At 52.8% G+C, this 27,525-nt stretch overlaps 1 protein-coding gene across 4 annotated transcripts in view; it reads right to left on the bottom strand.

The window, feature by feature from the left end:
* DHX34 (DExH-box helicase 34) overlaps positions 1 to 27,106 on the bottom strand; it is a 33,536-nt gene extending 6,430 nt beyond the window's left edge. The window contains exons 1-10 of one of the 4 annotated variants that reach the window (XM_054463264.2): positions 26,978 to 27,106; positions 22,492 to 23,473; positions 20,894 to 21,205; positions 18,121 to 18,375; positions 16,178 to 16,280; positions 13,596 to 13,813; positions 9,115 to 9,289; positions 2,946 to 3,139; positions 2,169 to 2,270; positions 151 to 393 (exon numbers count right to left, since the gene is read on the bottom strand). In XM_054463264.2, the coding sequence (XP_054319239.2) occupies positions 151 to 393; positions 2,169 to 2,270; positions 2,946 to 3,139; positions 9,115 to 9,289; positions 13,596 to 13,813; positions 16,178 to 16,280; positions 18,121 to 18,375; positions 20,894 to 21,205; positions 22,492 to 23,196 (2,307 nt within the window). In that variant the 5' untranslated portion in view covers positions 23,197 to 23,473; positions 26,978 to 27,106. Of the gene's footprint in view, positions 1 to 150; positions 394 to 2,168; positions 2,271 to 2,945; positions 3,140 to 9,114; positions 9,290 to 13,595; positions 13,814 to 16,177; positions 16,281 to 18,120; positions 18,376 to 20,893; positions 21,206 to 22,491; positions 23,474 to 24,973 lie in introns of all 4 variants that reach the window. The other 3 variants (XM_054463266.2, XM_054463267.2, XM_054463265.2) reach the window with 3 other exon arrangements.
* Positions 27,107 to 27,525: the final 419 nt, after the last annotated feature.

Genomic DNA, 27,525 nt, shown 5'->3' with positions numbered 1-27,525 from the left:
CAGATACCTGGGACCAAGCACCGTCCATGGAAACCCGGCTCCTGAAATAAGGACAGGGCCATGTCCCCTGGGACCCCCCAGGAGAGGCCAAGGCCCACCTTGGTAAACCCCACCCACCTACCCCCACACCCCACAGCCCATGGTGCCCACCTGGATGTCCACGCCATCACTGGCCCCTGGGGGGGCTGGGCTAGCCCTGTCCTCGTCGCTGGAGCCGCCGTCCTGCTCCTCCTGCAGCCGCAGCACCTTGCGCCTGCGCCCCGTGCCCTCCTCGTGCTGGCGTTTCAGCTGGTGCAGGGCCCGGCGCTCCCGGCGCTGCTGCAGCCGACTGTAGCTGTCCCCCACCTGCGCAGCCTGGGCCCCAGCCAGCAGCCCGTGGTCCTCCAACAGCTCCTAGGGGCAGGTGGGTAGGGGTGAGGGCCTCAGGGCAGGCTCAGTGGGCTCTGGACTCATGGAAATGGGGACCCTCCCGGTGGCAGGGCTGCTAGTGCCCAAAGGGGGCTGAATGAGAACAGCCCCTCGCATGGCGCTGGGCATGGATCGATGCTCCAGAGGGAGAACTGTCCTCGCTGTCGGCGGAGGGAATGCCGGGGCCAGGGGCAGGAGGAGGCAGACAGGGGCATCCAGTGCCTTTTCCCACAGCTGGCTCCAGGCTCTGCTGACCGTCCCACCTGCCCCTCGGGTCTGGGGGGCCCTGCTTTCCCACACAGCCCTGGTGGGCGTCCTGCGCTAGCGCTTCCAAGTGTAGCCCTGGGGCATCTGGGCACTTGCTGGGAATGCCAAGTCCTGGGCCTCATCCCAGAATGACCAAGTGGAGAGTGGAGGGGGCTCAGCGGGGTTGAGCATCTGGACCCAACAGACCCTCCAGCTGCCTGTGACCCATAAAATCTGAGACCCCTGCCCTCCCTGTGCCCACATCTTGTCAACATTCCTCAAGTGACCCAATTTGGTTGGACCCTGTTTCCTGCTGAGCCCTGACTGATGGAGGACACAGGAGATTGTGCGTGCATGTGTGTCTGTATGTGTGTGTGCACGTGTGTGTGCAAAGGGCTCACACTTTCCATTAGATTCTCAAAGCATCTGGGGACCAATGAAGCCTGAACACTGCTCTAGCAGCCAGAGAGAACTCGGGACCCATGCTCAGAGCAATCGGGGCATCTGTGGTCCCCAACACTGGGACCCCAGAAATGGTACAGGAGGCGTCGGCTGGGTGACTGCCCACTCTGGGCCTCAGCTTGCCCATCTCCAACCAAAGAGAATGGGTTACACCAGGAACCCTTTTATTCTATCCTCCAATCCGTGGATACAACCACAGAAAAGGACCTAACAGCAGGTCTGTCTGCACTCAGATGGAGAACAGCCACAGAGTAGCTATGAAACAAGCTGCAGAACTGTGTGGGCACAGGAGAAACCCAAATTTTTTTTTTTTGAGACGGAATTTCGCTCTTGTTGCCCAGGCTGGAGTGTAATGGCTCAATCTCAGCTCACCACAACCTCCGCCTCCTGGGTTCAAGCGACTCTCCTGCTTCAGCCTCCCAAGTAGCTGGGATTACAGGCACGTGCCACCATGCCTGGCTAATTTTTGTATTTTTAGAAGAGACGGAGTTTTACCATGTTGTCCAGGATGGTCACGATCTCCTGACCTCGTGATCCACCCACCTCACCCTCCCAAAGTGCTAGGATTACAGACGTGAGCCACCACGCCCGGATGGCAAGTGCTATTTTTATCCTCTCTTTATCGAGGGGAAGCTGAGGCCCAGAGACAAGCAGTAACACACCCGGGGCCACACTGTCAGAAATGGCAGAGCCGGGATTCGTGGCTGGGGTGTCTGGCTCCAGATGTGCCGGCCCCAACCACAACCGCAGGCTGCCTCCAACACCATGCCCATGCAGCCAGCTCAGCATCCCCCGTCCGGAGGGCGAGCTCTTCCCCCAGGATGCTGCATGTCCACTGACTCCGTCCACCCTTCCAGGAAGCCCTCCTTGATTTCTGCCCCCTTTTGCTCTGCCCGGCTGCCCCAATGCCTGGTCACCGGGTGGTGGGGGAGGTGGGTGCAGGGTGCGATTCTGGTCTGACCACTGTCCGGGAGGGGGAAGCAGTGTTCTGGAGTGTGCTTGCACGCGTCTGCCTGGGTGGGGCCAGCCTTACCCCTCCTCCCGAGCCTCACCTTGAACTGGCGCCGAAGGTTGGCCATCTCGTACAGTCGATGCTCCTCTATGCCCCGGCGGCGGCACCACTTGCGAGAGTTTCTGCTCCGTTCAGATTTCACCTGGGTGGAGGGGCAGACGCCAGGATGTCAGGGCCGGGCCAGCGCGGGGTGGGAAGGGCTGACCCAGCACCCAGAGCCCCAACACGGGCATCCCTCAGGGACACCTGCTCTCCTGCTTCCAGGTCTCAGCCCCAGTGCCCCCTCCTATGGGAAGCCCTCCCAGACTACCCACAAACTGGGTTAGACACCCCGCTGGGCTCTCCCAGCCCCTTGGACTCCCCATTCCAGCCCTCTCTGGGTTGTCACTGTCACATCAGTGGTCTGTCTCCCTGCACTGGGCTGTGAGCCCCGGGAGGGCAGGGCTAGGGTAGTTTTGGCACTGATGGGTCCCCAGCACTACACTACAGGGCCAGGGTTAGGGTGAGGACTCAGGGGACATATACTGGATCTCCAGATGCCCCCCAAGCAGCCTGGACTTTCTCCAGATGGCCCAGGTTTTCATCAGTGCCTCAGAAACCCCAGGCTCCTCTCAGCCCTGGGCCTGGGCACATGCTGTCCTGAGCCGAGAGCATGGATGTTGGAGACATGGCCCTCCCCAGGCAGGCCCAGTCTTCGGAGGGCTCAGTGGTCCTCCCAAGGTGGGGCCGAGGGTAGGACACGAGGAGGAGCCACAGCCACAGAAGGCCTTGGCCCTGAGCAGGGTGACAGACAAAGGGGCCCCATCACCAGCCTCACCTGCACCCAGGCGTTGAAGACGTTGAAGAGCGTAAAGGGGTCACCCTGGTCGCTCTCCAGTGGCCGTCGTGCTGCCGCGCACTCTGGGCTGCTCTGGGCGCTGCGGGTGAAGGGCGACTGGACGCTGAGCGCGGCCGCGATGGTGAGCACAGGCTCGACCAGGCTGAACATGGAGCCCAGGATCAGCATCTTCCCTGGAGCGGCGGACACGGGGCTGAGGCTCCTGGGTGCCAGGACAGGCACAGCCGGCCCGCCCTTCCGCCTGCCCTCCTGCTCCCACCCCCTCCATCTTGCCCACTAAGGGCCTCGTGACCCAGATGGACAGATTCAAACCCACGCGCTGTGCTTTCTGCTCACGTGGCCATGGGCAAGGGCCTCGGTTTCCCCAACTGTAGACTGGAGATGGCCAGTGCCTGCCTCCTTGGACACACAGGAGACGCTGTCTTAAGCGCTGGCTACTCCTGTCACCAAGTTCCCCACTTTGCTATTTACAACCCACTCCCCCAGCGCTCTGATGCTTCCCTGGCTTGGTCTTTGCTCTAGGAGCTCATTTTGACCCATGGTGGTGGACATCTCTCCTCTGCGCTAGAGTGTCACCTGTGAGTGAGTCCCTCTTGCTCTGCCCTGGCACAGGCAGGCACTGACTCCTGTGCCTAGCACAGGATGAATCTTCTCCTGCCGCCTCTGTTTAAGTCAAGGTGGAAGAGGAAGAGGAGGAGGGGACAGAAGGTAAAGAAGATATGGAGAAAGATGGGGCAGGAGCTGGGAGAGGCAGGGAAAGGGGAGGCCACAGAGAGGAAAAGTGGCAGCAACCGTCTCCCAGGGTGGCCGAGTCTCACCTGGAGAGAGGTGAACCCTGTCTCCATCTGTGAGCGCTCCACAGCGGGCATCTAGACATCCCCTGGTTCTGAGCACCCGAGCTGACGCTGGACTTCGGGGGACTCCCTTGCCCACCTGTCGTGTAACTAGTGGTCTGTGTCACGTGTCTGACCCGCCCCCACTGTTGACCTTCACTGACCTTCCACAATGCCTGTCACAAAACTGGACTCAAGCAGATCACCTGAGGTCAGGAGTTCAAGACCAGCCCGGCCACCATGGTGAAACCCCATCTCTACTAAAATTATAAAGGTTAGCCGGGCATGGTGGTGGGTGCCTGTAATCCCAGCTACTCGGGAGGCTGAGGCAGGAGAATCGCTTGAACCCATGAGGCGGAGGATACAGTGAGCAGAGATAGCACCACTGCACCCCAGCCTGGGTGACAAGAGTGAAACTCCATCTCAAAAAAAAACCAAGGCCAGGCGTGGTGGCCCTCGCCTGTAATCCCAGCACTTTGGGAGGCCAAGATGGGTGGATCACCTGAGGTCAGGAGTTTGAGACTAGCCTGGCAAACCTGGTGAAACTCCGTCTCTACTAAAAATACAAAAATTAGCTGGGCGTGGTGGCAGGCGCCTGTAATCCCAGCTATTTGGGAGGCTGAGACAAGAGAATCACTTGAATCCTGGAGGCGGAGGCTACGGTGAGCTGAGATCGTGCCATTACATTCTAGCCTGAGTGACAGAGCAAGACTCCATCTCAAAAACCAAACAAACAAAAAAAGCTGGCCTCATAAAACAAAGGTGGCTGTAAAGCAGGGCTTGGGGCTATACTATGCAGGCCCCTGTCCTATTCCAGGACACCCCAGCTCTGTCACCAGGGACAAGTGGCCCCACCTCGCCGTGCCGCTGCTTCCCCATCTGTAAATGGGGGAACAACAGCATTGGTCTCTCCTCAGTCTGCCAAGAGGGTGCTTTGTGTTTCACCCTGTGAAGTGCTCAGAACTCCACCTGGCACAGAGGACGCCCAGCACAGGGTCATCTGTGCCTCTCGGTTCCCACCGTGACCCTGAGCAGCAGTTCTCTGAGCCTCGTTTTCCCCACAGGGAAAGTGGGGGCACCTGCCTCCAGCCCTCAGGGAGATAATGTGTGTGAGGCATTTAGCAACACCTCCGATCAAAGCCAGGCTTCCCCATGCCCTCAGGAGCCTCCTGGGCCCAGCCTCAGTTTCCTCATCTACACACTGGGGGCAATCAGAGGCCCTGCCCTCAGCAGGTAAGGATGAAATAATGGCAAGTCCACAGAGCCTTTCGCCGGCACAGCAAGCGCTCACAGAACATTCTTCTGCTTCTCAGTTCAGATTCTCCCTGCTCTGGCCCTGTTTCCTTCCAAAACAAAAATGAGGCTGGGCGCAGTGGCTCACGCCTGTAATCCCAGCACTTAGGGAGGCCGAGGCTGGTGGGTCACTTGAGGTCAGGAGTCCGAGACTAGCCTGGCCAATGTGGTGAAACCCTGTTTCTACTAAAAAAAATACAAAAATTAACTGGGTATGGTGGCACATGCCTGTAATCCCAGCTACTCAGGAGGCTGAGGTGGGAGGATCACTTGAACCGGGGAGGTGGAGGTTGCAGTGAGCCAAGATCATGCCACTGCACTCCAGCCTGGAGGACAGAGTGAAACTCCATCTCTAAATAAATAAATAAAACAAAAATGAACCATCTTCTTAGCCTGGGCAGCCCTCCGAGTCCAGCGGGTCCAGCCTCCCGCCCACACTGAAGCCCCGCTGTGCTGCAAGGATGGGGGGCTTTAATGGTGTTAACACACACAGGTGGTCCTGCCATGGTGGGCTGCAGGCTGCTGGAAATAGAAAGTCTTGAGTCAGGAGAATCGGGCAAGATGAACAAGCCTCAGTTAGCGAGCTCCCCGGGAGGGGCGAGCATGACTCAGGAATGAGGCAGAGGAAGAGTTTTGACATCCTTGAGCCTGCAAGAGAGGGGCGCGGGGCAGAGCTGGGGACACGCTGTGCAGAGGAGAGAGGTGGGAGGGGTCTGAGCTGTGGAAAAGCCAAGACTTCTTTCTGCGTTTGGGGGATCTTGGGTAACCCACCTGCCTGTGCCTCCCAAGGGAGACCCTGTCATGACCCCAAGTGCTGGGGAATCCAAGCAAGAGAGCCTGTCTCTCCTGTCACTCACGCACAACAAGGGCACTTTGCGTCACATTCTCTGAAATAGTCTTGCAAGCCAGACACCACAGGCCACACCCAGCCTCTAGTGGTGGCATCTGCAGCGTCAGGTGAGTGCCTGAGACACTGATGGTGTGCCACACGTCGGCCACAAGAACGACAGGGTCAGAGGGTCTGCTGGCCCCAGATCCCTCAAGATTAACGCCCTATTGCTGATGAAACAGCATGGGGACGAGGAGCACCACATCTGCTTGTGACTGGCTACTGAAGACCTGAGATCAGGAGGGCCGGGAACTGAAAATGGTCTCCATCAACCTCTGTGGACCCAGCCTTTCCAGATCCTCACAGAACTGCCAGGTCAACTGATCAATTTTCTGGCCACCTTCAGCCACGTAGGACCCAGTTCCACTTAAACACTTCCCATCTAATTCAAAGCTCCTTACCTGACCCAGGGCCAGAGGGACAGCTGTCCCCTCCCCTCCTTCAGGCCTCTGCCCAGATGTCACCGTTCAGTGAGGCCTCCCAGGACAGCCAATTAACACTGCTCCCAGCCCCCACTGTGCTCACCGCGCCCTGCATCCACCTGAGCAGCAATCAGCGGCTGACATTCCGTGTTTTCACTCATTGATCTGCCCCTGTCCATCTCCCCTGTTACATGTGAGCTCCGTGAGGGCAGGAGTTTTGTTTTATTCATTCACTGTTGTATCTCTGGCATCTAGAATAGGACCTGGCACAGAGCAGGTGCTCAAAAATTATTTAAGGAATGGGCCAGGCACTGTGGCCCACACCTGTAATCCCAGCAGTTTGAAAGGCCAAAGTGGGCAGATCACTTGAAGTCTGGAGCTCAAAGACCAGCCTGGCCAACATGGTGAAACCTTGTCACTACTAAAAAAACAAACATTGGCCAGGCGCAGTGGCTCACGCCTGTAATTGCAGCACTTTGGGAGGCCAAGGTGGGCAGATCACTTGAAGCCAGGAGTTCAAGACCAGCCTGGCCAACATGGTGAAACCTTGTCTCTACTAAAAAAACAAATACTGGCCGGGCACAGTGGCTCATGCCTGTAATCCCAGCACTTTGGGAGGCAGGCAGAACACTTGAGGTCAGGAGTTTGAGATCCGCCTGACCAACATGGCGAAACTCCTTCTCTACTGAAAAAACAAATACTGGCCGGGCATGCTGGCTCACGTCTGCAATCCCAGCACTTTGGGAGGCTGAGGTGGGCAGATCACTTGAGGTCAGGAGTTCGAGACCAGCCTGGCCAACATGATGAAACCCCGTCTCTACTAAAAATACAAAAATTAGCCAGGCATGGTGGCGTGAGCCTGTAATCTTAGCTACTCAGGAAGCTGAGGCAGGAGAATTGCTTGAACCCAGGAGGTGGCAATGAGCTGAGATCACACCACTGTACTCCAGCCTAGGCAACAGAGCACAAACTCTGTCTCAAAACAAAACAAAAATTAGCCAGGTATGATGGCGGGCATCTACAGTCTCAGCTACTCAGGAGGCTGAGGCAGGAGAATTGCTTGAATCCAGGAGACAGAGGTTGCAATGAGCTGGGATTGCACCACTGCACTTCAGCCTGGGCAACAGAGCAAGACTCCATCTCAAAAAGAAAAAAAAACGTGTGTGTGTGTGTGTGTGTGTGTGTGTGTGTATATATGCGTGTATATGTGTGTGTGTGTGTGTGTGTGTATATATATATATATATACACACACATATATACACATACACACATTCAATGGTCCAGGAGCAGTGGCTCAAGCCTGTAATCACAGCACTTTGGGAGGCCGAGGCGGGCAGATCACCTGAGGTCGGGAGTTCGAGACCAACCTGACCAACATAGAGAAACGCCAGCTCTACTAAAAATACAAAATTAGCCAGGCATGGTGGCGCATGCCTGTAATCCCAGCTACTCAGGAGGCTGAGGCAGGAGAATCGCTTGAACTCAAGAGGTGGAGGTTGTAGTGAGCTGAGATGGCACCATTGCACTCTAGCCTGGGCAACAAGAGCAAATCTCAGTCTCAAAAAAAAAAAAAAAAAAAGTATTTAATGAATGAATGATGAGACTGTTGGTTACATCTCCCGCCTTCTCCCTCTCACTCCACTGCAGCCACACGGAGCTCCTCACTGTTCCCATAGCAGCAGGCATGTGCCCCCACAGGGCCTCTGTACTGGCTGTTCCCACTGCCCGAACGCCCTCATGCTACATCTGCACTGTCCAATATGGCCGCCTCTGGCGACACATGGCTACTGAGCAGTTGAACATGGCTGGTCCAAACCAAGATTTCCAAGATGTCGTATGGTAAAAAATAACATAAAATCTTGCAAACATGTTTATATTGATTATGTTAAAATTAAGATGTTTTGGGTATATTAGGTTAAATCAGCTATTTTATCAAAATGAATCTCACCTGTTTGTTTTTGCTTTTTTTTTGAAATGGAGTCTCGCTCTGTTGCCCAGGCTGGAGTACAGTGGCATGGTTTCAGCTCACTGCATCACTGCAACCTCTGCCTCCCGGGTTCAAGCGATTCTCCTGCCTCACCCTCCCAAGTGGCTGGGATTAAGGGGCGTGCCACCACACCCAGCTAATTTTTGTATTTTTAGTAGAGACAGGGTTTCACCATGTTGGCCAGGCTGGTCTCAAACTGCTGACCTCGTGATCTACCTGCCTCAGCCTCCCAAAGTGCTGGGATTACAGGTGTGGGCCACTGTGCCGGCCATGTTTCTCGACTTCTGCTGGCAAGCATGTTCCAGCATTTGCATGGCTCCTAGCCCTCATCTCCATTTCTCTGCACAGATGTTACCTTCCCCGTGAGGTCTGCCTTATACATGAGGCCTGTAATATAAACTGCAACTCCCCATTCCCCAACCCCGTTGTTTCTTCTCTCCAGAACACTAGGCACCATCTGATCTACTATGCCTTTTCCTTATTGTCCTAATTTATTGCTGGTCTTCTTCACCAAAATGTCAGCTCCCTGAGGCCAGAGATTTGTGTCTGTTCTGTCTACTGCTATATGCCAAGCACCTAGAACAGTGCCTGGCCCAGTGAAGAGTGAATAAATGAACTGGACCCAGGGGAGAAAGAGACTTGCCCCCAGGCCACTCAGAGAGTGAGCTGTGCCCATACCCGTTCCTGGTGCCCTGAGTGATCACAAGGGGGGTGGGTACTCACCAATCACAACGTCCACAGGCAGCTGGGCCAGCAGGGACCCAATGGGTGTGAGGGCCTCTGAGCTGTCCAGGGCCCCCTGGTCCCGGAGGTAGAGGATGGCAGTTTCCAGGCTGGCTGGTGGTGGGGGCTCGATGAAGGGGAAGGTTCGGGGGTCCCCCACACTCATGCTCTTCATCTAGAATGAGAAGCAAAACCCCCAAGATTGGGGAACACAAGAGCCACCGGGCAGCACAGGGGAGCTCAGAGATCACAAATTCATGACATTTTAAATTTCCTAGTGTTGGACGGACGTGGTGGCGCACACCTGTAATCCCAGCACTTTGAAAGGCCAAGGCAAGCAGATCACTTGATGTCACGAGTTCGAGACCATCCTGGCCAACATGGTGAAACTCTGTCTCTACTAAAAACACAAAAATTAGTGGTGGCGCATGCCACTCGGGAGGCTGAGGCAGGAGAATCGCTTGAACCCAGGAGGTAGAGATTGCAGTAAGTCGAGATCGCGCCTCTGCACTGCACTCCAGCCTGGCAATACACCGAGGCTCCATCTCAAATTCCCAGTGTCAGCCAGGCACAGTGGCTCATGCCTGTAATCCTAGCACTTTGGGAGGCCGCAGCAGGTGGATCACTTGAGGTCAGGAGTTTGAGACCAGCCTGGCCAACATGGTGAAACCCCATCTCTACTAAAAATACAAAAATTAGCTGGGTGTGGTGGCGAGTGCCTGTAATCTCAACTGCTTGGGAGGCTGAGGCAGAAGAATTGCTTGAACCTAGAAGGCAGAGGTTGCACTGAGCCGAGATTGCACCACTGCACTCCAGCCTGGGCCACAGAGTGAGATTCTATCTCAAAAATAAAATAAAATAAAATAAAATTCCCAATGTCAAGATCCACTGTGCAGAGGCAGGCAAGGAGGGCTGCTGTCTCTGTATCTGTCTGCCAAGCACATCTTGCCCCAGACCCTGACCATGGAGGAGAGGCACAGGACCTGAACTGGACCAATCAGAATCCTTCTGTGAGACTGGAGCCAGGAAGAGCATTCCCAGCATCCTCTCTGGTTGTGGCCAGGATGGAAGCCTATCTTACTAACCCAGAACTGCTGTGACCTTTGACTTTGTCCATTTTTTGGAAACGGGCCCATCTACAGCAGATGGAGAAATTCTTGGATTGTTCCTAAGTTAGACATGCCGCCTCACGAATGCACAAAATGGTAAGATCCCCCTTTCTGCCTATAATAGTTTCACTTGTATTTCTCTCTCTTAAACCAAAAGAATCGCAATTAATGCAGCAGCCCAGGCAGGCAGCAGCCCAATTAATGCAGCAGCCCAGGCAGGCAGCAGCCCAGGCAGGCAGCAGGCGGTGGGAGAATGAAGTGGCAGCATATGTCCACCCCGGGGCCTGGCGTGGCATACGTAAGCAAACAGCACCTCTCTGGTGACTGGAAGAAGGAGAGGCTGGCAAGGCAGCTCATGTGACAGCCAGAGAGTGAGAAGGAAGCTCAGAGAAGTCTGTTCGCCTGGCTTTGATCTGAAGGCACTAGAAGTTCTGGCGTCCACCTGCAAGCAGCTGCTGTTCCATCCCCCCTGCTGACCAAGCCTTGATGCCATCTAGGAGTTCACCCAATACTCATTCAAAAACCTGTATAGGCCAGGCGTGGTGGCTCACGCCTGTAATCCCAACACTTTGGGAGGCCAAGGCAGGCAGATCACCTGAGGTCAGAAGTTCAAGACCAGCCTAGCCAACATGGTGAAACTCCCTCTCTACTAAAATTACAAAAATTAGCTGAGCCTGGTGGCACCCATCTGTGGTCCCAGCTACTTGGGAGGCCGAGGCAGGAGAACCACTTGAGCCTGGGAGGTGGAGGTTGCAGTGAGCCGAGATAACACCACTGCACTCCAGCCTGGGTGACAGAGTGAGACTCTGTCCCAAAAATAAATAAATAAATAAATAAAGAACCTTTACATTAGAAGCTCAATTTAAAGAGGCAGGGAGCAGGGCATGGGTTTTTTTAAATTCTCCAGGTGTTTCTAGTATGCAGCTGGGGCTGAGACACTGCTCTGATCAATTCAGGCAATGCCACAACCCTAGACAATTGCTGGGCATAGGGTGAACACACATGACCCGGTTCTGCTGACGAGAGGATGAGAGACTGGCCAGAGGCTTCTAGAAAATGTTCCTGTGGCCTTAAAAATTAGACCCACAGAGAAGGGCAGTTCCTTGCTTGTGCCTCCGGATGGTAAAGGAGGAGGAGGTGATGCCCACTGTGCCTGGAGCCAGTGGCCACTCACGAAGCAGGCTCTGATGCCTGGTGGCCTCGGATGGAGCCCTGACTCTACTACTTGCCAGCTGTGTGACCTGGGGCAATATTTTATCTCTCTCTGCATCCTTCTTCTGGTCCAAAAATTAGGGTAAGACTACCTACCCCATGGACTTTGTTTTTTTATGAGACAGGGTCTTGCTCTATCACTCAGGCTGAAGGGCAGTGATGCAATCAAGGCTCACTGCAGCCTCAAACTCCTGGGCTCAAGCAATCCTCCTGCCTCAGCCTCCTGCGTGGGACCACAGGTGTGTGCCACCACACCGGGCTAATTTTTAAATTTTTTGTAGAGTCAGGGCCTCACCGTGTTGCCTAGGCTGGTCTCAACTTCCTGGCCTCAAGCAATCCTCCTGCCTCAGCCTCCCAAAGTGCTGGGATAACAGGCATGAGTCACTCATTGTGCCCGGCAGCACCAGTATCTTTTTTTAAAAAAAGATGACATCAAACAGAATAGAAAATAGTGTGCACCTCCTGCAGGAAGGCCACTGGTTTGTGCTACACCCGCACGTGAGCCTGTGGCAGACACCATCAGCTGCTCCCAACTTTCCTTTTCCTTTTGTTCCTGAGCACAAGGACTACACTTCCCAGCCTCCTTCACGTTTGGGCGTGGCCACAAGACTGAGGACCGACCAGGAGTGGTGAGTGCAAGGCAAGTGCACCATTTGCAGGCTCGACCCGCAAACCCTCCTGTACTCACTTCCCACGCGCTTGACCCTTTGGCTGGCTGGACACACATGCAGGAAAAGCCCCTGGGGAAATTATAGAGCCACAACAGTGAAGGACCCTGGGTCCCTGAATAAAGAAAATTGCCTGCCAACCTGTAAACCACCATTCTGCTGTTGGCCATTCGTGACCATGTGTATTTGTCATGGCAGTCTAACCTATGCTAAATTAACAAATGAGATATAAATCATGACATAAAATGTATTGAGAAACCCCGGTTTTAAAAGCCCTTTCCTGCTAAGTTTCCTGTTACAGCTCAAAGCATTCTGACTGAGTCACTGGTTCTTCTTTTGACCCTATGGAAAATTTTTTTTTTTTTGAGATGGAGTCTTGTTTTATTGCCCAGGCTGGAGTGCAGTGGCGTGATCTCGGCTCACCGCAACCTCCACCTCCCGGGTTCAAGCAATTCTCCTGCCTCAGCCTCCCGAGTAGCCGGGATTACAGGTGCACACCACCACACCCAGCTAATTTTTTGTATTTTTAGTAGAGCCTGGTTTCACTGTGTTGGTCATGCTGGTCTCAAACTCCTGATATCAAGTGATCCACCTGCCTTGGCCTCCCAAAGTGCTGGGATTACAGGTGTGAGCCACCATGCCCAGCTGACCCTGTGGATTTAAGGAACAATTCTCCCCTCAACAAGGGTTTTGACATTTGGAAGGGATGGGTTCCCCTCAGTGGCTTGGCTAGCCCTATCCTTCCTGACCCTGACACTCTGGGGTTGGGTCCTATAGTAAATGCTTCCTGGCTGGCTGGGCACAATGGCTCATGCCTGTAATCCCAGTACTTTGGAAGGCCAAGGTGGGAAGATCACTTGAGCTCAGGAGTTTGAGACTAGCCTGGGCAACATAGCAAGACCTGATCTCTACTGAAAATAAAAAAAGTTAGGCCGGGCGCAGTGGCTCATGCCTGTAATCCCAGCACTTTGGGAGGCCGAGGCGGGTGGATCACAAGGTCAGGAGATCAAGACCATCCTGGCTAACACGGTGAAACCCCGTCTCTACTAAAAAAGAAAATACAAAAAATTAGCTGGGTGTGGTGGTGCGCACCTGTAGTCCCAGCTACTCGGGAGGCTGAAGCAGGAGAATCACTTAAACCTGGGAGGCAGAGGTTTCAGTGAGCCAAGATTGCGCCACTGCACTCCAGCCTGGGCGACAGAGGGAGACTCCGTCTCAAAAATAAATAAATAAATAAAATTTTAAAAGTGAGCCAAGCGTGGTGGCGTGTGCCTGTGGTCCCAGGTACTTGGGAGGTGGAGGTAGGAGGATCATTTGAGCCTGTAATATGGAGGCAGCAGTGAGCCGTGATCACAGCACTGCACTCTAGCCTGAGTAACAGAGCAAGACCCTATCTCAAAATAAAATAAAATAAAATAAAATTAAAAAGGCCTCCCAGGTTCCTCCCTGTGCCAGCAGTCAGGATATAGTCCCCTTTCTGCCCGTGCCTCACCTGCAGCACCAACGAGTCCAGGGCCACCCTCCGAATTTCCGGGACGGGGTAGGGGGCGAAAGCATCATAGTCCGATTCGGCATAGAGGCGGAAGCAGACTCCGGGGCCCGTGCGGCCCGCCCGGCCCTTCCGCTGCTCTGCGCTGGCCTGACTGATCCAGAACTCCTGCAGCCGCTGCAGCTTGGCCTGCGGGTCATAGCTCATCTCCTTCACCTTTCCTGGATGGGAGCAAGGAGGAAAGGGAGTCTGTGTGTGGCAGCCACATGCGGCCGGCCACGCGCCTGGCTCTAGCCACTCGCCAACACCCTCACTTACTCCTTTATTCTGTTAATGCTAACCGAGGGCTTATTCTGGGCCCAACTCTGACATTTTGTTCATTTATTCTTTCATTTCCTCCCACATCTTTTTTTTGAGACAGGGTTTCACTGTCTCCCAGGCTGGAGTGCAGTGGCTCAGTCACAGCTCACTGCATTCTCAACCTCCCAGGCTCAAGCGATGATCCTCCTAGCTCAACCTCCCCAGTAGCTGGGACTAAAGGTGCACGCCAACACGCCCGGCTAATTTTTTGCAGAGACGGGGTTTCGCAGGCTGATCTCAAACTCCTGGGCTCAAGCAATCTGCCTGCCTCAGCCTCCCAAAGTGATGGGGTTACAAGCGTGGGCCACCGCACCCAGCCTTTCACTCACACATCTTTTCATTTATTTTCCCAAGTCTTTGTTTCTTCAGAGGTTCATTTATCCAATAAATACTTATTAAACACCTACTATATGCCAGGCACTGCACTAGGCACTAGGGGAACAGCAATGAGCTAAACAAAGGCCCTAGTCTCACAGGACTGAACAGAGCACCATATTTCCTCCAGTGTCAGAACAACCTTTTTTTACATTTTCTTTCTTTTCTTTTTTTGAGATGGAGTTTCGCTCTTATTGCCCAGGCTGGAGTGCAATAGCACGATCTCGGCTCACTCCACCTCCTGAGTTCAAGCGATTCTCCTGCCTCAGCCTCCTGAGTAGCTGGGATTACAGGAACCCGCCACCATGCCCGGGTCATTTTTGTATTTTTGGTGGAGACGGGTTTTCACCATGTTGGCCAGGCTGGTCTTGAACTCCTGACTTCAGGTGATCCACCTGCCTCAGCCTCCCAAAGTGCTGGGATTACAGGCATGAGCCATGGCATCTGGCAGACATTATTTTTTTAATTTCTCTCTCTTTTTTTTTTTTAAACAGGATCTCGCTCTGTTGCCCAGGCTTGAGTGCAGTGGCACAATCACAGGTCACTGCAGCCTCGATTTCCTGGGCTCAGGTGATTCTCCCACTTCAGCCTCCTGAGCAGCTGGGACTACAAGCACGCACTACCATGCCTGACTAATTTTTGTATTTTTAGTAGGGGCGGAGTTTCACCATGTTGTCCAGGCTGGTCTCAAACTCCTAACTTCAAGTGACCTGCCTGCCTTGGCCTCCCAAAGTGCTGGGATTACAGGTGTGAGCCACCGCGCCCAGCCAGGACGGCCTGTCATTGTCATTTTTCAGAATACATGAAGTGTCAGTCACATGACTCCAGCCACACAGCCAGCACTAAACCTGGCCAAGCAGGCTCCAGTGTCTCCAAACACTATGCTATGCTGACTTCCCAGCGAACATTCCAGTCAGGAAGACAGAAAGTGAGCAAACAGAGCAGCACATAAAATAGAATGCCAGGCGGGGCGTGGTGGCTCAAGCCTGTAATCCCAGCACTTTGGGAGGCTGAGGCAGGCAGCACTTGAGGTCAGGAGTTCGAGACCAGCCTGGGCAACATGGTGAAACCCCATCTCTACTAAAAATACAAAAATTAGCCAGGCATGGTGATGCATGTCTGTAATCCCAGCTACTTGGGAGGCTGAAGCAGGAGAATCGCTTGAACCCGGCAGGCGGAGCTTGCACCACTGCACTCCAGTCTGGCAATAGAGCAAGGCTCCGTCTCAAAAACAACAACAACAACAACAACAAAAAACAGAATGCCAATCCCCCTCATATGAGAAGCAACAGTGGATGGAGGAGGGGGATATCTCTTAGATAGAGTGGACAGTATGGGCCTCTCTGATGGGGGGACATTTATGCGGGCCCTGAAATGAGGTGAGGGCCTCACCTGTGTGGATACCTGGAGAAAGCTCTCAGCAGAGAGAACAGTAAGTACAAAGGCCCAGGGCAGAAGCAGGCTTGGAAGCTGTGAGAAAAATTAAAATGTTGCCATTGGTCCATGGCCCCACACATCGTCTTCCAGCATCCCAATTCCGGAAATCCAAAATCTGAAATGCTCGAAAATCTGAAATGTTTTCAGCACTAACGTGACCCTCCAATGAAATGCTCACTGGAGGATTTCAGATTTCTGGATTTGACATACTCAAATAATAAAATAGATACAAATGTTCCAAATTCAAAAAAACCCGAAATTCCAAACACTTCTGGTGGCAAGCATTTTGGATATGGGAAAGTCAACTTACTTCCCACTCCAAGCTGGTGCGCCCCTGCCACACGCGCACACCTCCGGATCCCATGCTCCTAAGTCCTTGGGGGTGGTGGGTAGGGGCTCATGGTGGTCCTTACCAGAATCTACTACAAAGCGGATCCCGTCAATGGTGACTGAGGTCTCAGCGATGTTGGTGGAGAGGATGCATTTCCGGACTCCAGGGGGTGCCACATCAAATACCTGGGAGGAAGGAAGGGGGTGGTGTCAGGAACTAACTCAGCCCCGACTAACCTATGTGTCCAATTTCTTGCCCATCCCCGTGTCAGCAGCTTCCCTGGAACTCTTTCCTCCTTCAGAGACCTCCCTTTTGGAGACGGCTCACCATCCACCCCATCACCTGGGCCATCCTGGGCCCTCCCCCACCCTCAGACAGAGTCTTGCTCTGTTGCCCAGGCTGGAGTGCAGTGGCATGATCTCGGCTCACTGCAACCTCCGCCTCCCGGTTCAAGCAATTATCTTGCCTCAGCCTCCCGAGCAGCTGGGATTACAGGTGCCCGCCACCATGCCCGGCTAATTTTTGTATTTTAAGTAGAGACGGGGTCTCACCATGTCGGCCAAGCTGGTCTTGAACTCTTGACCTCAGGTGATCCGCCCGCCTTGGCCTCCCAATGTGCTGGGATTATAGGCATGAGCCACCACACCTGCTCCCCCGACCTGAACATCTTGAACTTTTTTTTTTTTTGAGACAGGGTCCCACTCTGTGGCCTACATTGGAGTGCAGTGGCGCAATCACAGCTCACTGCAGCCCTGACCTCCCGAGTTCATGCGATCCTCCTGCATCAGCCTCCCAAGTAGCTGGGATTATAGGCACATGCCACCACGCCCAGCTAGTTTTCTTTTGTTTTGTAGAGACAAGGTCTCACTGTGTTGCCTAGGATGGTCTCTAACTCCTGAGCTCAAGTGATCCTCCTGCTTCAGCTTCCTGTGCTGGGATTATAGGCATGAGCCAATGTCCCAGGCCATCTGGAAATTTTCTTGAAATCCTTCCCTCCTCCCACAGCCCAGCCCCGGTCCAGGCCTCTCCTCGCCCACTCTGATCCTGCTCCAGCTTCCCCTCAGATCTCTGGCCTGTAGACTCACATGGCAGCCAGAGGGATCTGCTGAAGTATAAACTGGCACTGCCCCCGCTAGGGGAGGATCGCTTGAGCTCAGGAGTTTGAAACCAGCCTGGGCAACACAGTGAGACCTCTTTGCTACTAAAATTCAAAAAAAAAATTAACGGAGGCCGGGCACAGTGGCTCACACCTGTAATCCCAGCACTTTGGGAGGCTGAGGCAGGCAGATCACTTGAGGTCAGGAGTTCGAGACCAGCTGGGCCAACATGGCAAAACCCCATCTCTACTCAATATACAAAAGATTAGCCAGACGTGGTGGTGGGTGCCTGTAGTCCCAGCTACTCAAGAGGCTGAGGCAGGAGAATCGCTTGAACCCGGGAGGTGGAGGTTGCAGTAAGCCACGATCACGCCACTGCACTCCAGCCTGGGTGACAGAGTGAGACTCTGTCCCAGAAAGAAAAAAAAAATTAATGGAGTTTAGTGACACACACCTATAGTTGCTACTTGGGAGACTAAGGAGAGAGGATCACTTGAGCCCAAGAAGTCGAGGCTGCAGTGAGCCCTGATCGTGCCACTGCACTCCAGCCTGGACAACAGAGAAAGACCCTGTTTCAAAAAAAAAAAAAAAACTGTTTTGGAACACAGCCTCACCCACTCAGTTTATGGCTGCTTTCATGCTGCAACAGTGGGGCTGAGTAGCTGTGACAGACAGAGAGCCCATGGTCCACAGGACTGACATTATCTACTCTGACCCTTTATAGAAAGTATGCCAACCTCTGGTTTAGAGCATGGACTCCGGGGCCAAACTACCTGGGTTCGCAGCCTGGCTCTGCCACCAGGTGGCTACGACTTTGCACAAGTACAGCCCCCCAGCCCTGTGTTTGTGGAGTTACACAAGTCTTGTGCGCAGCCACCCCTGACTCATGCAGACCCCCCGCCTGCCCCACTCGGGCTTCCTGTGATACCTTGTCCTGGTCAGCCACAGACAGGGCACTGTGCAGCGGCAGCACCACCCAGCGCTGGGTGTGGCTGGCATAGGTCTGGGCAGCCTCCAGCACGGTGCTGATCTCCGCCATGCCGCTGAGGAAGACAAGGAGGTCACCCCGCTCCTCAGGCGGGTACTTGTGGTCAATGGACTCCAGCACCCTCAGGAAAGGCCGCGGGTCCAGCTTCTCTGACTTGGACGTGGTCGGCTCCGCCTCCTGCGGCTGGTACACGACCTGAGAGGAGACAGCCCCAGGTAGACGCACACCCTGTCCCTCCAGCTCAGAGCAATGGGCTGGGGAGGCTGCAGGCTGACGGGGGAGACCACAGGCTAACGGAGAAGACACAGTGCAATGGGTCCAGGCTGGTGGGCAACTCTGTTCCAAGTGGTCATTCAGGGATCCAGGCTGCTCCTTTCTCATTACTCTACCATCTCATTGGGCAGGATTTCTCAAACTCAGCAAGATTGACATTTCAGTCTGGATAATTTCTTGTTGTGGGGGCTGTCCTGTTCATTGTAGGATATTTAGCAGCATCCCTGGCCCCTACCCACTAGATGCTAGTAGTCTTCTCCACTGCTTGTGACTATTAAAAATGTCTCCAGACATTGCCATATGTTCCCTCTGGGGCAAACCCACCCCTAATTGAGAAACAGTCAGGTGATGGACAGCACACTCCAGCTAGATAATTTCTGAAGGATGTAATAAAAAGACAAAGTAACAAAGCAACTGCAAGGCTTGTGGGGTGCTGGCAATGTCTGACTTTTCTAAACCTGGGTGTTAGCTACGTAGATGTATGTAACTAGTGAAAACTAATTAAGCTATATACTTACAATGCATGCATTCTCTTATGTTTAGAGTAGCTTCAACAAGAAAAATATTCTAGGTGATGGAACCAGGATTAAAAACCTAGAAATCAGGTTGGTTGGCTGACCAGGAGAGGACCCTGAGCCTGAGCCAGGTTGGCTGGCTGATTTCCCGGCATAGTTGGCTCACACCTGTAATCCTAGCTCTTTGGGAGGCCAAGGCGGGAGGACTGCTTGAGCTCAGGGATGCGTGACCAGGTAGACAACATAGCAACACCTCGTCTCTACTAAAACAAAAACAAAACAAAACAAAAAAAAACCCTAGAAAACATTTCTCAAGAAGCAGCCTCATTCTTTTTGAGACAAGGTCTCACTCTGTCACCCAGTGGCATGATCTCGGCTCACTGCAGCCTCCACCTCCCAGGTTCAAGCAATTCTCTCATCTCAGCCTCCTGAGTAGCTGGGATAACAGAGGCGCACCACCACTCGAGCTAATTTTTGCATTTTTAGTAGAGACGGGGTTTTACCTTGTTGGCCAGGCTGGTCTCGAACTCCTGACCTTAGGTGATCCACCCACCTCGGCCTCCTAAAGTGCTGGGATTATACGCATGAGCCACCACACTCGGCTTGCACTCTCTCTCTCTCTCTCTTTCTTTTTTTTTTTTTTTTTTTGAGATAGGATCTTGCTCTGTTCCCAGGGTGGAGTGCAGTGGAGAGATCTTGACTCACTGCAACCTCGACCTCCAGGTTCAAGCAATTCTCCTGCCTCAGCCTCCCAAGTAGCGGGATTATAGGCATGCATCACCATGCCCAGCTAATTTTTGTATTTTTAGCAGAGATGGGATTTCACCATGTTGGCCAGGATGGTCTTGAGCTCCTGACCTCGTGATCTTTCTGCCTTAGCCTCCCAAAGTGCTGGGATTACAGGCACCAGCCACCGTGCCTGGCCCATTCTTTCTTCTTTTATGGCTGCTTAGAAGGCAAATTGATGGGCATTTGGAACCAGAAATCACAAGAGACAATGAAGTTCTTCCTGTAAGTCTTGACTATACAGACAAGGATAACTCACTAGGACAGTGTTTCTCAATTAGGGGTGGTTTTGCCCCCCAGGGAACATATAGCAATATCTGGAGACCTTTTTAATAGTCACAACCAGAGGAGAAGACTACTAGCAACTAGTGGGTAGGGGCCAGGGATGCTGCTAAATATCCTATAATGCACAGGACAGCCCCCATGACAAGAAATTATCCAGACTGAAATGTCAGTCTTGCTGAGTTTGAGAAATCCTGCCCAATGAGATGGTAGAGTAACGAGAAAGGAGGAGCCTGGATCCCTGAATGACCACATGGAACAGAGCTACCCACCAGCCTGGACCAGCCGCACTGTTATATGAGAGAAATAAACTTCTCTTATTTGAGACTTTACATTTTTGGGTCTTTTTTTTTTTTGAGACAGAGTCTCACTCTGTCACCTAGGCTGGAGTGCAGTGGCACGATCTCGGCTCACTGCAAGCTCCGCCTCCCAGGTTCACGCCATTCTCCTGCCTCAGCCTCCCGAGTAGCTGGGACTACAGGCGCCCACCACCATGCCTGGCTAATTTTGTTTTATGTGTTTTTAGTAGAGATGGTGTTTCACCCTGTTAGCCAGGATGGTCTCGATCTCCTGACCTCGTGATCCACCCACCTCGGCCTCCCAAAGTGCTGGGATTACAGGCATGAGCCACGGCGCCCAGCCATTTTTGGGTCTTCTTGTAACAGCTTTTACTCTAACAAGCACTTAGCACTCTAACCAGCTGATTATGAATGCTCAGAAAATGGTAGCTTTAAAAAAGAGAACATCTTTAAATAAAAGAGATGGGAGATACAGCAGCAGAGAGAAGAGGCATGTCCAGGTTTGGACAGAGACCAGGTTGGAGGTCTGGGGATGTGGGAGGAAGGGGAAGTACTCACCGTGATGGGGAACAGCCTCCCAGGCACCTGTACCACAGGGGCATTGCTGAAATAGCTGGAGAAGAGCGAGATGTTGATGGTGGCCGACATGAGGATGACCTTGAGGTCAGGCCGTGTGGGCAACAGGCGCCGGAGGACACCCAGGAGGAAATCGTTGTGGAGATGCCGCTCATGGACTTCATCCACAATCAGGACCTCATACTGGGGCAGGCTGGGTTCCCGCTGGATTTGTCGCAGGAGCAGCCCCACTGTCAGGAATACAATCTTGGTGGCCGCCGAACGTGTGCTCTCAAAGCGGATCTGGTAGCCGACCTGGGGCGGGAGAAAGAAAGGATCAGGAGAGGACCCTGAGCCTGGGTACCAGCCCCTGGCCCTGCCCACATTGAAAATCTAAGCAGGCCGGGCTCAGTGGCTCACGCCTGTAATCCCAGCACTTTGGGAGGCAGAGGCGGGCGGATCACCTGAGGTAGGGAGTTCGAGATCCACCTGACTAACATAGAGAAACCCTGTCTCTACTAAAAATACAAACAAAATTAGCCGGGCGTGGTGGCACATGCCTGTAATCCCAGCTACTTGGGAGGCTGAGGCAGGAGAATCACCTAAACCTGGGAGGCGGAGGTTGCAGTGAGCCAAGATCGCACCATTGCACTCCAGCCTGGGCAACAAGAACGAAACTCCATCTCAAAAAAAAAGAAAAAGCAAAAAGAAAATCTAAGCAAATGCCATGCCTACCCATCAGACTCTGGAGTCCAACAGCTTGGGTTTGAATCCCACCTCTGCCACTTAGTGCCACTGACCTTGGGCAGGCAATGCCATCCCTTATAGTTCTCCTCCTAGATGCTGTGAGAATTCCATGTGACAATGCACAGAAAGTATCTAGCACTGTGCCTCATGTATATATAATATTAACTATATAGCAATAACCTTTTGTTGAGTCCCTGCTATGTGCCAGGACATTATATGCCACTCTAAGTGCTTTATGTATATCAACCCATTTCATCCTCATGACCACCACGAGACAGAAGGATTATTATTGGCCTTCCAAGATGGCAGTTTGCATTGCGGTGATCGCCAAGAATTACCCTCGCAGCCCGGCATGGTGGCTCACACCTGTAATCCCAAAACTTTGGGAGGCTGAAGTGGGTGGATCACCTGAGGCCAGGAGTTTGAGCCCAGCCTGACCAACATGGTGAAACCCCGTCTCTACTAAAATTACAAAAATTAACTGGGTATGGTAGTGGGTGCCTGTAATCCCAGCTACGCAGGAGAATTGCTTGAACCCGGGAGGCAGAGGTTGCAGTCAGCCAAGATCGCACCACTGCACTGCAGCCTGGGCCACAGAGCGAGAATCCGTCTCAAAAAAAAAAAAGTGATGAGCCTTTAGGACCACTGTTTTGCTGTTAAAGTGCTACAATGGTAATGCTAGCTCCTTTGTCATGCAGACCACAGACAAGCCAATCTGTAGATAAAGTTCTAGAAGAATCATCGCTGGGTCCAAGGGTAAGTGCTTCATTTTTATTGATACTGCCATATGGACAAGCAACCTACTCCCCCAAGGTCACGCTGGAAAAATCGGAAACCTGGTGCGTCCCACTCACCTGTGAGCCATACTGACTGAGGCTCTCAAAGCCGACACGCTTGGCCAGTGAGATGCAGGCGATCCGCCGGGGCTGGGTGCACGCCACATGACTGAAGCCAGCAGCCAGCAGGTACTGGGGCACCTGAGTGGACTTGCCACAGCCGGTGTCACCAGCCACTACCACCACCTGGTGCTCCTTCAGTGTCTGCAGGATGCGGTTCCCATACTGGGCGATGGGGAGGGCTGCCCGCTCACGCTGCAGCTTGGCCAGACGCCCAAATGCGTGCTTCTGGCCAAAGTCCAGGTAGTGCAACAGGGCTCGGTGGAACTCAGCCACTCTCTCTGCGGGCAAGTGCCTGCCCAGTCCCTGAGAGCCCCGCGTGGCAGGGCCAAGAACAGAAAGGTTGATGCGGTAACGTGGGTCGTAAGTGCGAGGTAGGTCGGCCAGCACTGGGATGCTGTCCTTGGGCTGTCCAGGGTCTTTCTCCTCCTTCCTGGAGGTCTTGAGATTCTGGAATCTCTGCAGGCGTTCAAAGAAGGTCCAAAACTTCTGACATTCCTCAGAACCCTGACGGATGTAATCCTCTTCACGGAAGAAGGCATCTTCCAAGAGGCGACGCGTCTCTGGACAATTCCAGTCCCATTTCTCCAAGGCCTCTTCCTCGCTGGGAGCCCGGTGGTGGTCTCGGCGATCCCTGCCCTCCCTTGTTCTAGGAGGAGGCATGTTACTAATCCACAACAGGAGTCTCAGTTCTGATCACCCAAAACAAATATTCTCATCCATTCCCCACCTGCAACAATTTAAGAGGCCAGTGCCTGCAATAGAGAACCACTTTCTCTTCAAAGAGCTAATTTTTCCTCCTGGTCACAGCACAGGACCACCACAGATGATAAAGTGGCCAGAGACCTGCTTGAGCTGGTGACACAAAGCATACTTCATGACATCTGCAGTGATCTCTGGGATGGACACAAGTTCATTCTGGGTTTTCAGGCCCTGGATTCTTAGGAGAGAGAACAGAAGACATTAATTCTCTTTTGGGAACATTGCTTTTTTTTGTTTTGTTTTGTTTTTTTCTTTTTGAGGCAGGGTCTCACTTTGTTTCCCAGGCTGGAGTGTAGTGCCGTAATCATGGCTCACCACAGCCTCGACCTCCTGGACTCAAGCGATCCTCCCACCTCAGCCTCCCCAGCAGCTGGGACTACAGGCACATGCCACCACACCCAGCTAATTTTTTACTGTTTGTAGAGACGAGGTCTCACTATGTTGCCCAGGTTGATATCAAACTTCTGGGCTCAAGCAATTCCCCCACCTTAGCCTCCCAAAGTGTTGGGATTACCAGTGTGAGCCACCATGCACAGCCCATTTTTAGAAACATTTCTAACAGCCTGTTTCTTAAGCACTGAACTAGAAAAAGGAGGTAATGAATATGACCACCAGAGTCCTCACAGATGGCCATGATCACATGATCTCTCATGTGACACACACGTCATCAGACTGTGACAATCCAGTGATGGGGACTGTGATAACAGAATCCTAGGGAGCTGTGGGACACCAAAGGAGGTTCCTCCTCCTTCCCATGCTTGGGAATCAGGGAAGGATCCTGGGAAGAGGGGATGTTTGACCTGAGACCTAAAGGAGAGATGTAGGTCACATGGCCAACCAACAGCAGAACCTTGTCTCCACAGGCAGTAACAGGAGAGAGGTGTGATACAATGAAAAGAATAAGGCAAGGGTTCTTCACCAGGGGTCCAGTGAGATTCAGAACATTGAGATAAAAGGCAAAATTTTGCAAGTGTTATATATTATTTTTGCATGCCTGGCACAATCCTTTACTTCTTTTCTGAGGACAGTATCCACCTTCCTTTGGACAACAGCCCTTCCTCGATTCTACATGGTTCTGAGGGCCTTTAAGACAAAGAACCCCTATTGGGTAGGCAAGTGACAAAGACCTGGCCAATCCTGGTACTCTACTCCCCCTCTAACCAATGATTGGTCTGAGAAGTGGACACATGATCCAAGAATGGACAATCAGGGCCCTTTTGTGGAATTTACACTCGGTTGCTAGGACAGAAAAGCTCTCATTTCATCCATTATAATCAGGCAAGTTTGATATAAGCCTCGAGCTGTTTGTGGTAGCTCTGGAACATGACAGAGTCTTTCCTAAAATCTATTCTAGAGAAATAACTAGATACAGGCACAAGGATGGTCACTGTGCACCACAGGGAGAGGTGAAAGAGGAAGAAGAAGAGAAGCTTGGCAACATCATTTAGGTCTTTGTCTTTTTTTTTTTTTTTTTCCTTTTTCTGGAGAACGGGGTCTCGCTATATTGCCCAGGCAGATCTCGAACTCCCGGGCTCAAGCTATCCTCCCGCCTCTTGCCTCCCTGAGAGCTGGGATTACAGGCGTGAGCCACCGCGCCCAGCCATCATTTAGGTCTTGAAGCTTAGTTCCCTTCAACCCCCCACTTCTCAGCTACACCAGAAAATGCCTTTTTGCTTACAGTTGGAGTCTTTTGTTTTTGTTTTGAGATGGAGTCTTGCTCTGTCACCCAGGCTGGAGCAAAAAAATTAGCCGGGCGTGGTGGTGGGCGCCTGTAGTCCCAGCTACTCGGGAGGCTGAGGCAGGAGAATCACTTGAACCCTGGAGGCGGAGCTTGCAGGAAGCCGAGACTGAGCCACTGCACTTCAGCCTGGGCAACAGAGCGAGACTGTCTCAAAAAAAAAAAAAAAAAAAAAGAAAAGAAAAGAAAATGAGAGCATTCCTCTGAGGCTTCAAACTGCTTATGCATGCTGGGCCCCACTGACAGCATCCCACGCCTCTGAAGGTGTCTATCTTTTTCGGCTTCTAGGTTGTCTGCATCTTCTAGTTTCTGTATAACTGTGTCTCTGACCATCTTTTGGTCTCGTGGCCTATTTGCCCTGGACTCACGGCCTTTAGTGGGTTTGTTTCCCCCTCTGTCCCCTCCATCTCTCTCCACTCCATCTTCAGGCCTCTGTCTCTTTTTCAGTCCGTCTTGTTCATCACTCTCATCTCTCTTCCCTGTCCTAGTTAGCTCGCATCTCTCTTCATTTATCTGAGTCATTCTGTAGTCTGATTTTTCTCTGTAATCCAACTCTTCCTTTCTCCATCTCTCTTCAGTTCTCCATTTGACTTTCTCCATCTTTCACATTAAAAAAATGCTTTTTCAGGCCGGGCACGGTGGCTCACGCCTATAATCACAGCACTTTCGGAGGCTGAGGCAGGCAGATCACCTGAGGTTGGGAGTGCCAGACCAGCCTGACCAACATGGAAAAATCCCGTCTCTACTAAAAATACAAAATTAGCCGGGGTGGTGGCACCTGCCTGTAATCCCAGCTACTCTGGAGGCTGAGGCAGGAGACTCCCTTGAACCCAGGAGCCGAGATCGCGCCACTGCACTCCAGCCTGGGCAACAAGAGTGAAACTCCATCTCAAAAAAAAAAAAAATTCATTTTCGTTTTTTTTGAAACAGGATCTCACTGTGTCACCCAGCCTGGAGTGCAATGGCACAATCACGGCGTACAGCACCCTCGACCTCCCAAGCTCAAGTGATCCTCCCACCACAGCCTCCCAAAGTGCTGTGATGACAGGAGTGAGTCACCACGCCCTTTTTCTCATTTTCTGTTTGAATCTTTTTCCTCCCTTTTGTCCTTCCAGTATTCACTATCACCACCTCTCTCCATTTCCCCATCTAATACTTTATCTCCCAATATCAGAAGCTTTAATAGCTCATGCTTACTTACTGCTTACTCACATTAACACACAGATCTATCCTATCTGCATGATCTATTCCTATCCCACACCTATGTACATACACACTTTTCTCACGACTGTAAGGCACTATGATCACCCCCTATTTTACTGAGCAATAGAGAGGCTAAGTGAGTGGCCAAGTGTTAGATGAGGCACTCAAATCTAGGGGTTCGGGCTCCACTCCCTTGCTTTTCCATTTCTCAGCATCATTCTCCATTATCTCCAGCTTTTGTGGGGTTCTCCCTACTTCACTGTCTCCATCCTTCCGTATCTCTGGGTCTCCCCCGTGATTCAGTGTCTCGTTTCTCCATCTAAATTCCATTTTTTCTGTTTCTAGAGTCCACGATCAGTTTCCGACTTTTCCCTCCACTCCCCAAGTTCATAGGCGACCACGCCTCTCGGCCTCGTGGGCTCTAAGACTCTCGCCTACGCTCTCTAGTTTTCAGCTTCCCTCCTCTCCCAACACCCTCGTCTTTCAGTCCCTCAGTTTCTCGAAGCTTCTTTTCGTGCCTCCATTTCTTTCCGCCTCTGGCCTGTCGCCCAGGTTCTCCCAGGGACGCTCAGGTGCCATCTCCGTCCGCGTCTGCCGGCCCTTCGGCTGCCTCCTACATTTCTCCTCATCTCGAGATTTCCCTCGCCCCTGGACTCGCACCCCAAACTACCCCCAATCGGCCCAACTCCGGCAGCCAACGCCGCCACAACCCGGTACACCCGTCCCGCCCCCCTCACTTACTACACGCCACGAACGCCTTAACTTCCGGTCCCAAGAGCCCTAGTCTTGCGCCTGCGCACACGGGCATCTCGTTCTGACCCCGACCCGCCACCACAGAGGAGCCAATCGGAAGCTCTGGGCTGCCCAAGACCCATCCTGCGCCTGTGCACAGCACGCTTCCGCCGCGCCTCGCTTGGGACGGAGCCTCGAGTGATTGCGCCCTCTAGAGGCCAGTAGAGGCATTGTGGTACAGACTTGCAAGCACCTCCTCCCCGACCCCGCCCTCTCCTCCCCAAGCATAGCCACGTGCATGCACCTCAGCTCCGGGACGCCGGGGTTTTAACCCAAAGAGAGAGCTGACCTGGGGCCCAGGCACTTTTTTTTTTTCTTTTGAGACATAGTGTCACTCTGTCTCTCAGGCTAGAGTGCAGTGGCGTTATCTCAGCTCACTGCAATCTCCGCCTCCCAAGTTCAAACCATTCTCCTGCCTCAGCCTCCCGAGTAGCTGGGATTACAGGCGCACACCACTACACCTGGCTGATTTTTGTATTTTTAGTAGAGACGAGGTT

This window comes from Pongo pygmaeus, chromosome 20 (assembly GCF_028885625.2).
Source record: "Pongo pygmaeus isolate AG05252 chromosome 20, NHGRI_mPonPyg2-v2.0_pri, whole genome shotgun sequence".
In the NCBI taxonomy this organism is placed as follows: Eukaryota; Metazoa; Chordata; class Mammalia; order Primates; family Hominidae; genus Pongo; species Pongo pygmaeus.
The sequence above is the reverse complement of the archived record's forward strand: the minus strand, read 5'-3'. Positions and strand labels throughout refer to the sequence as shown.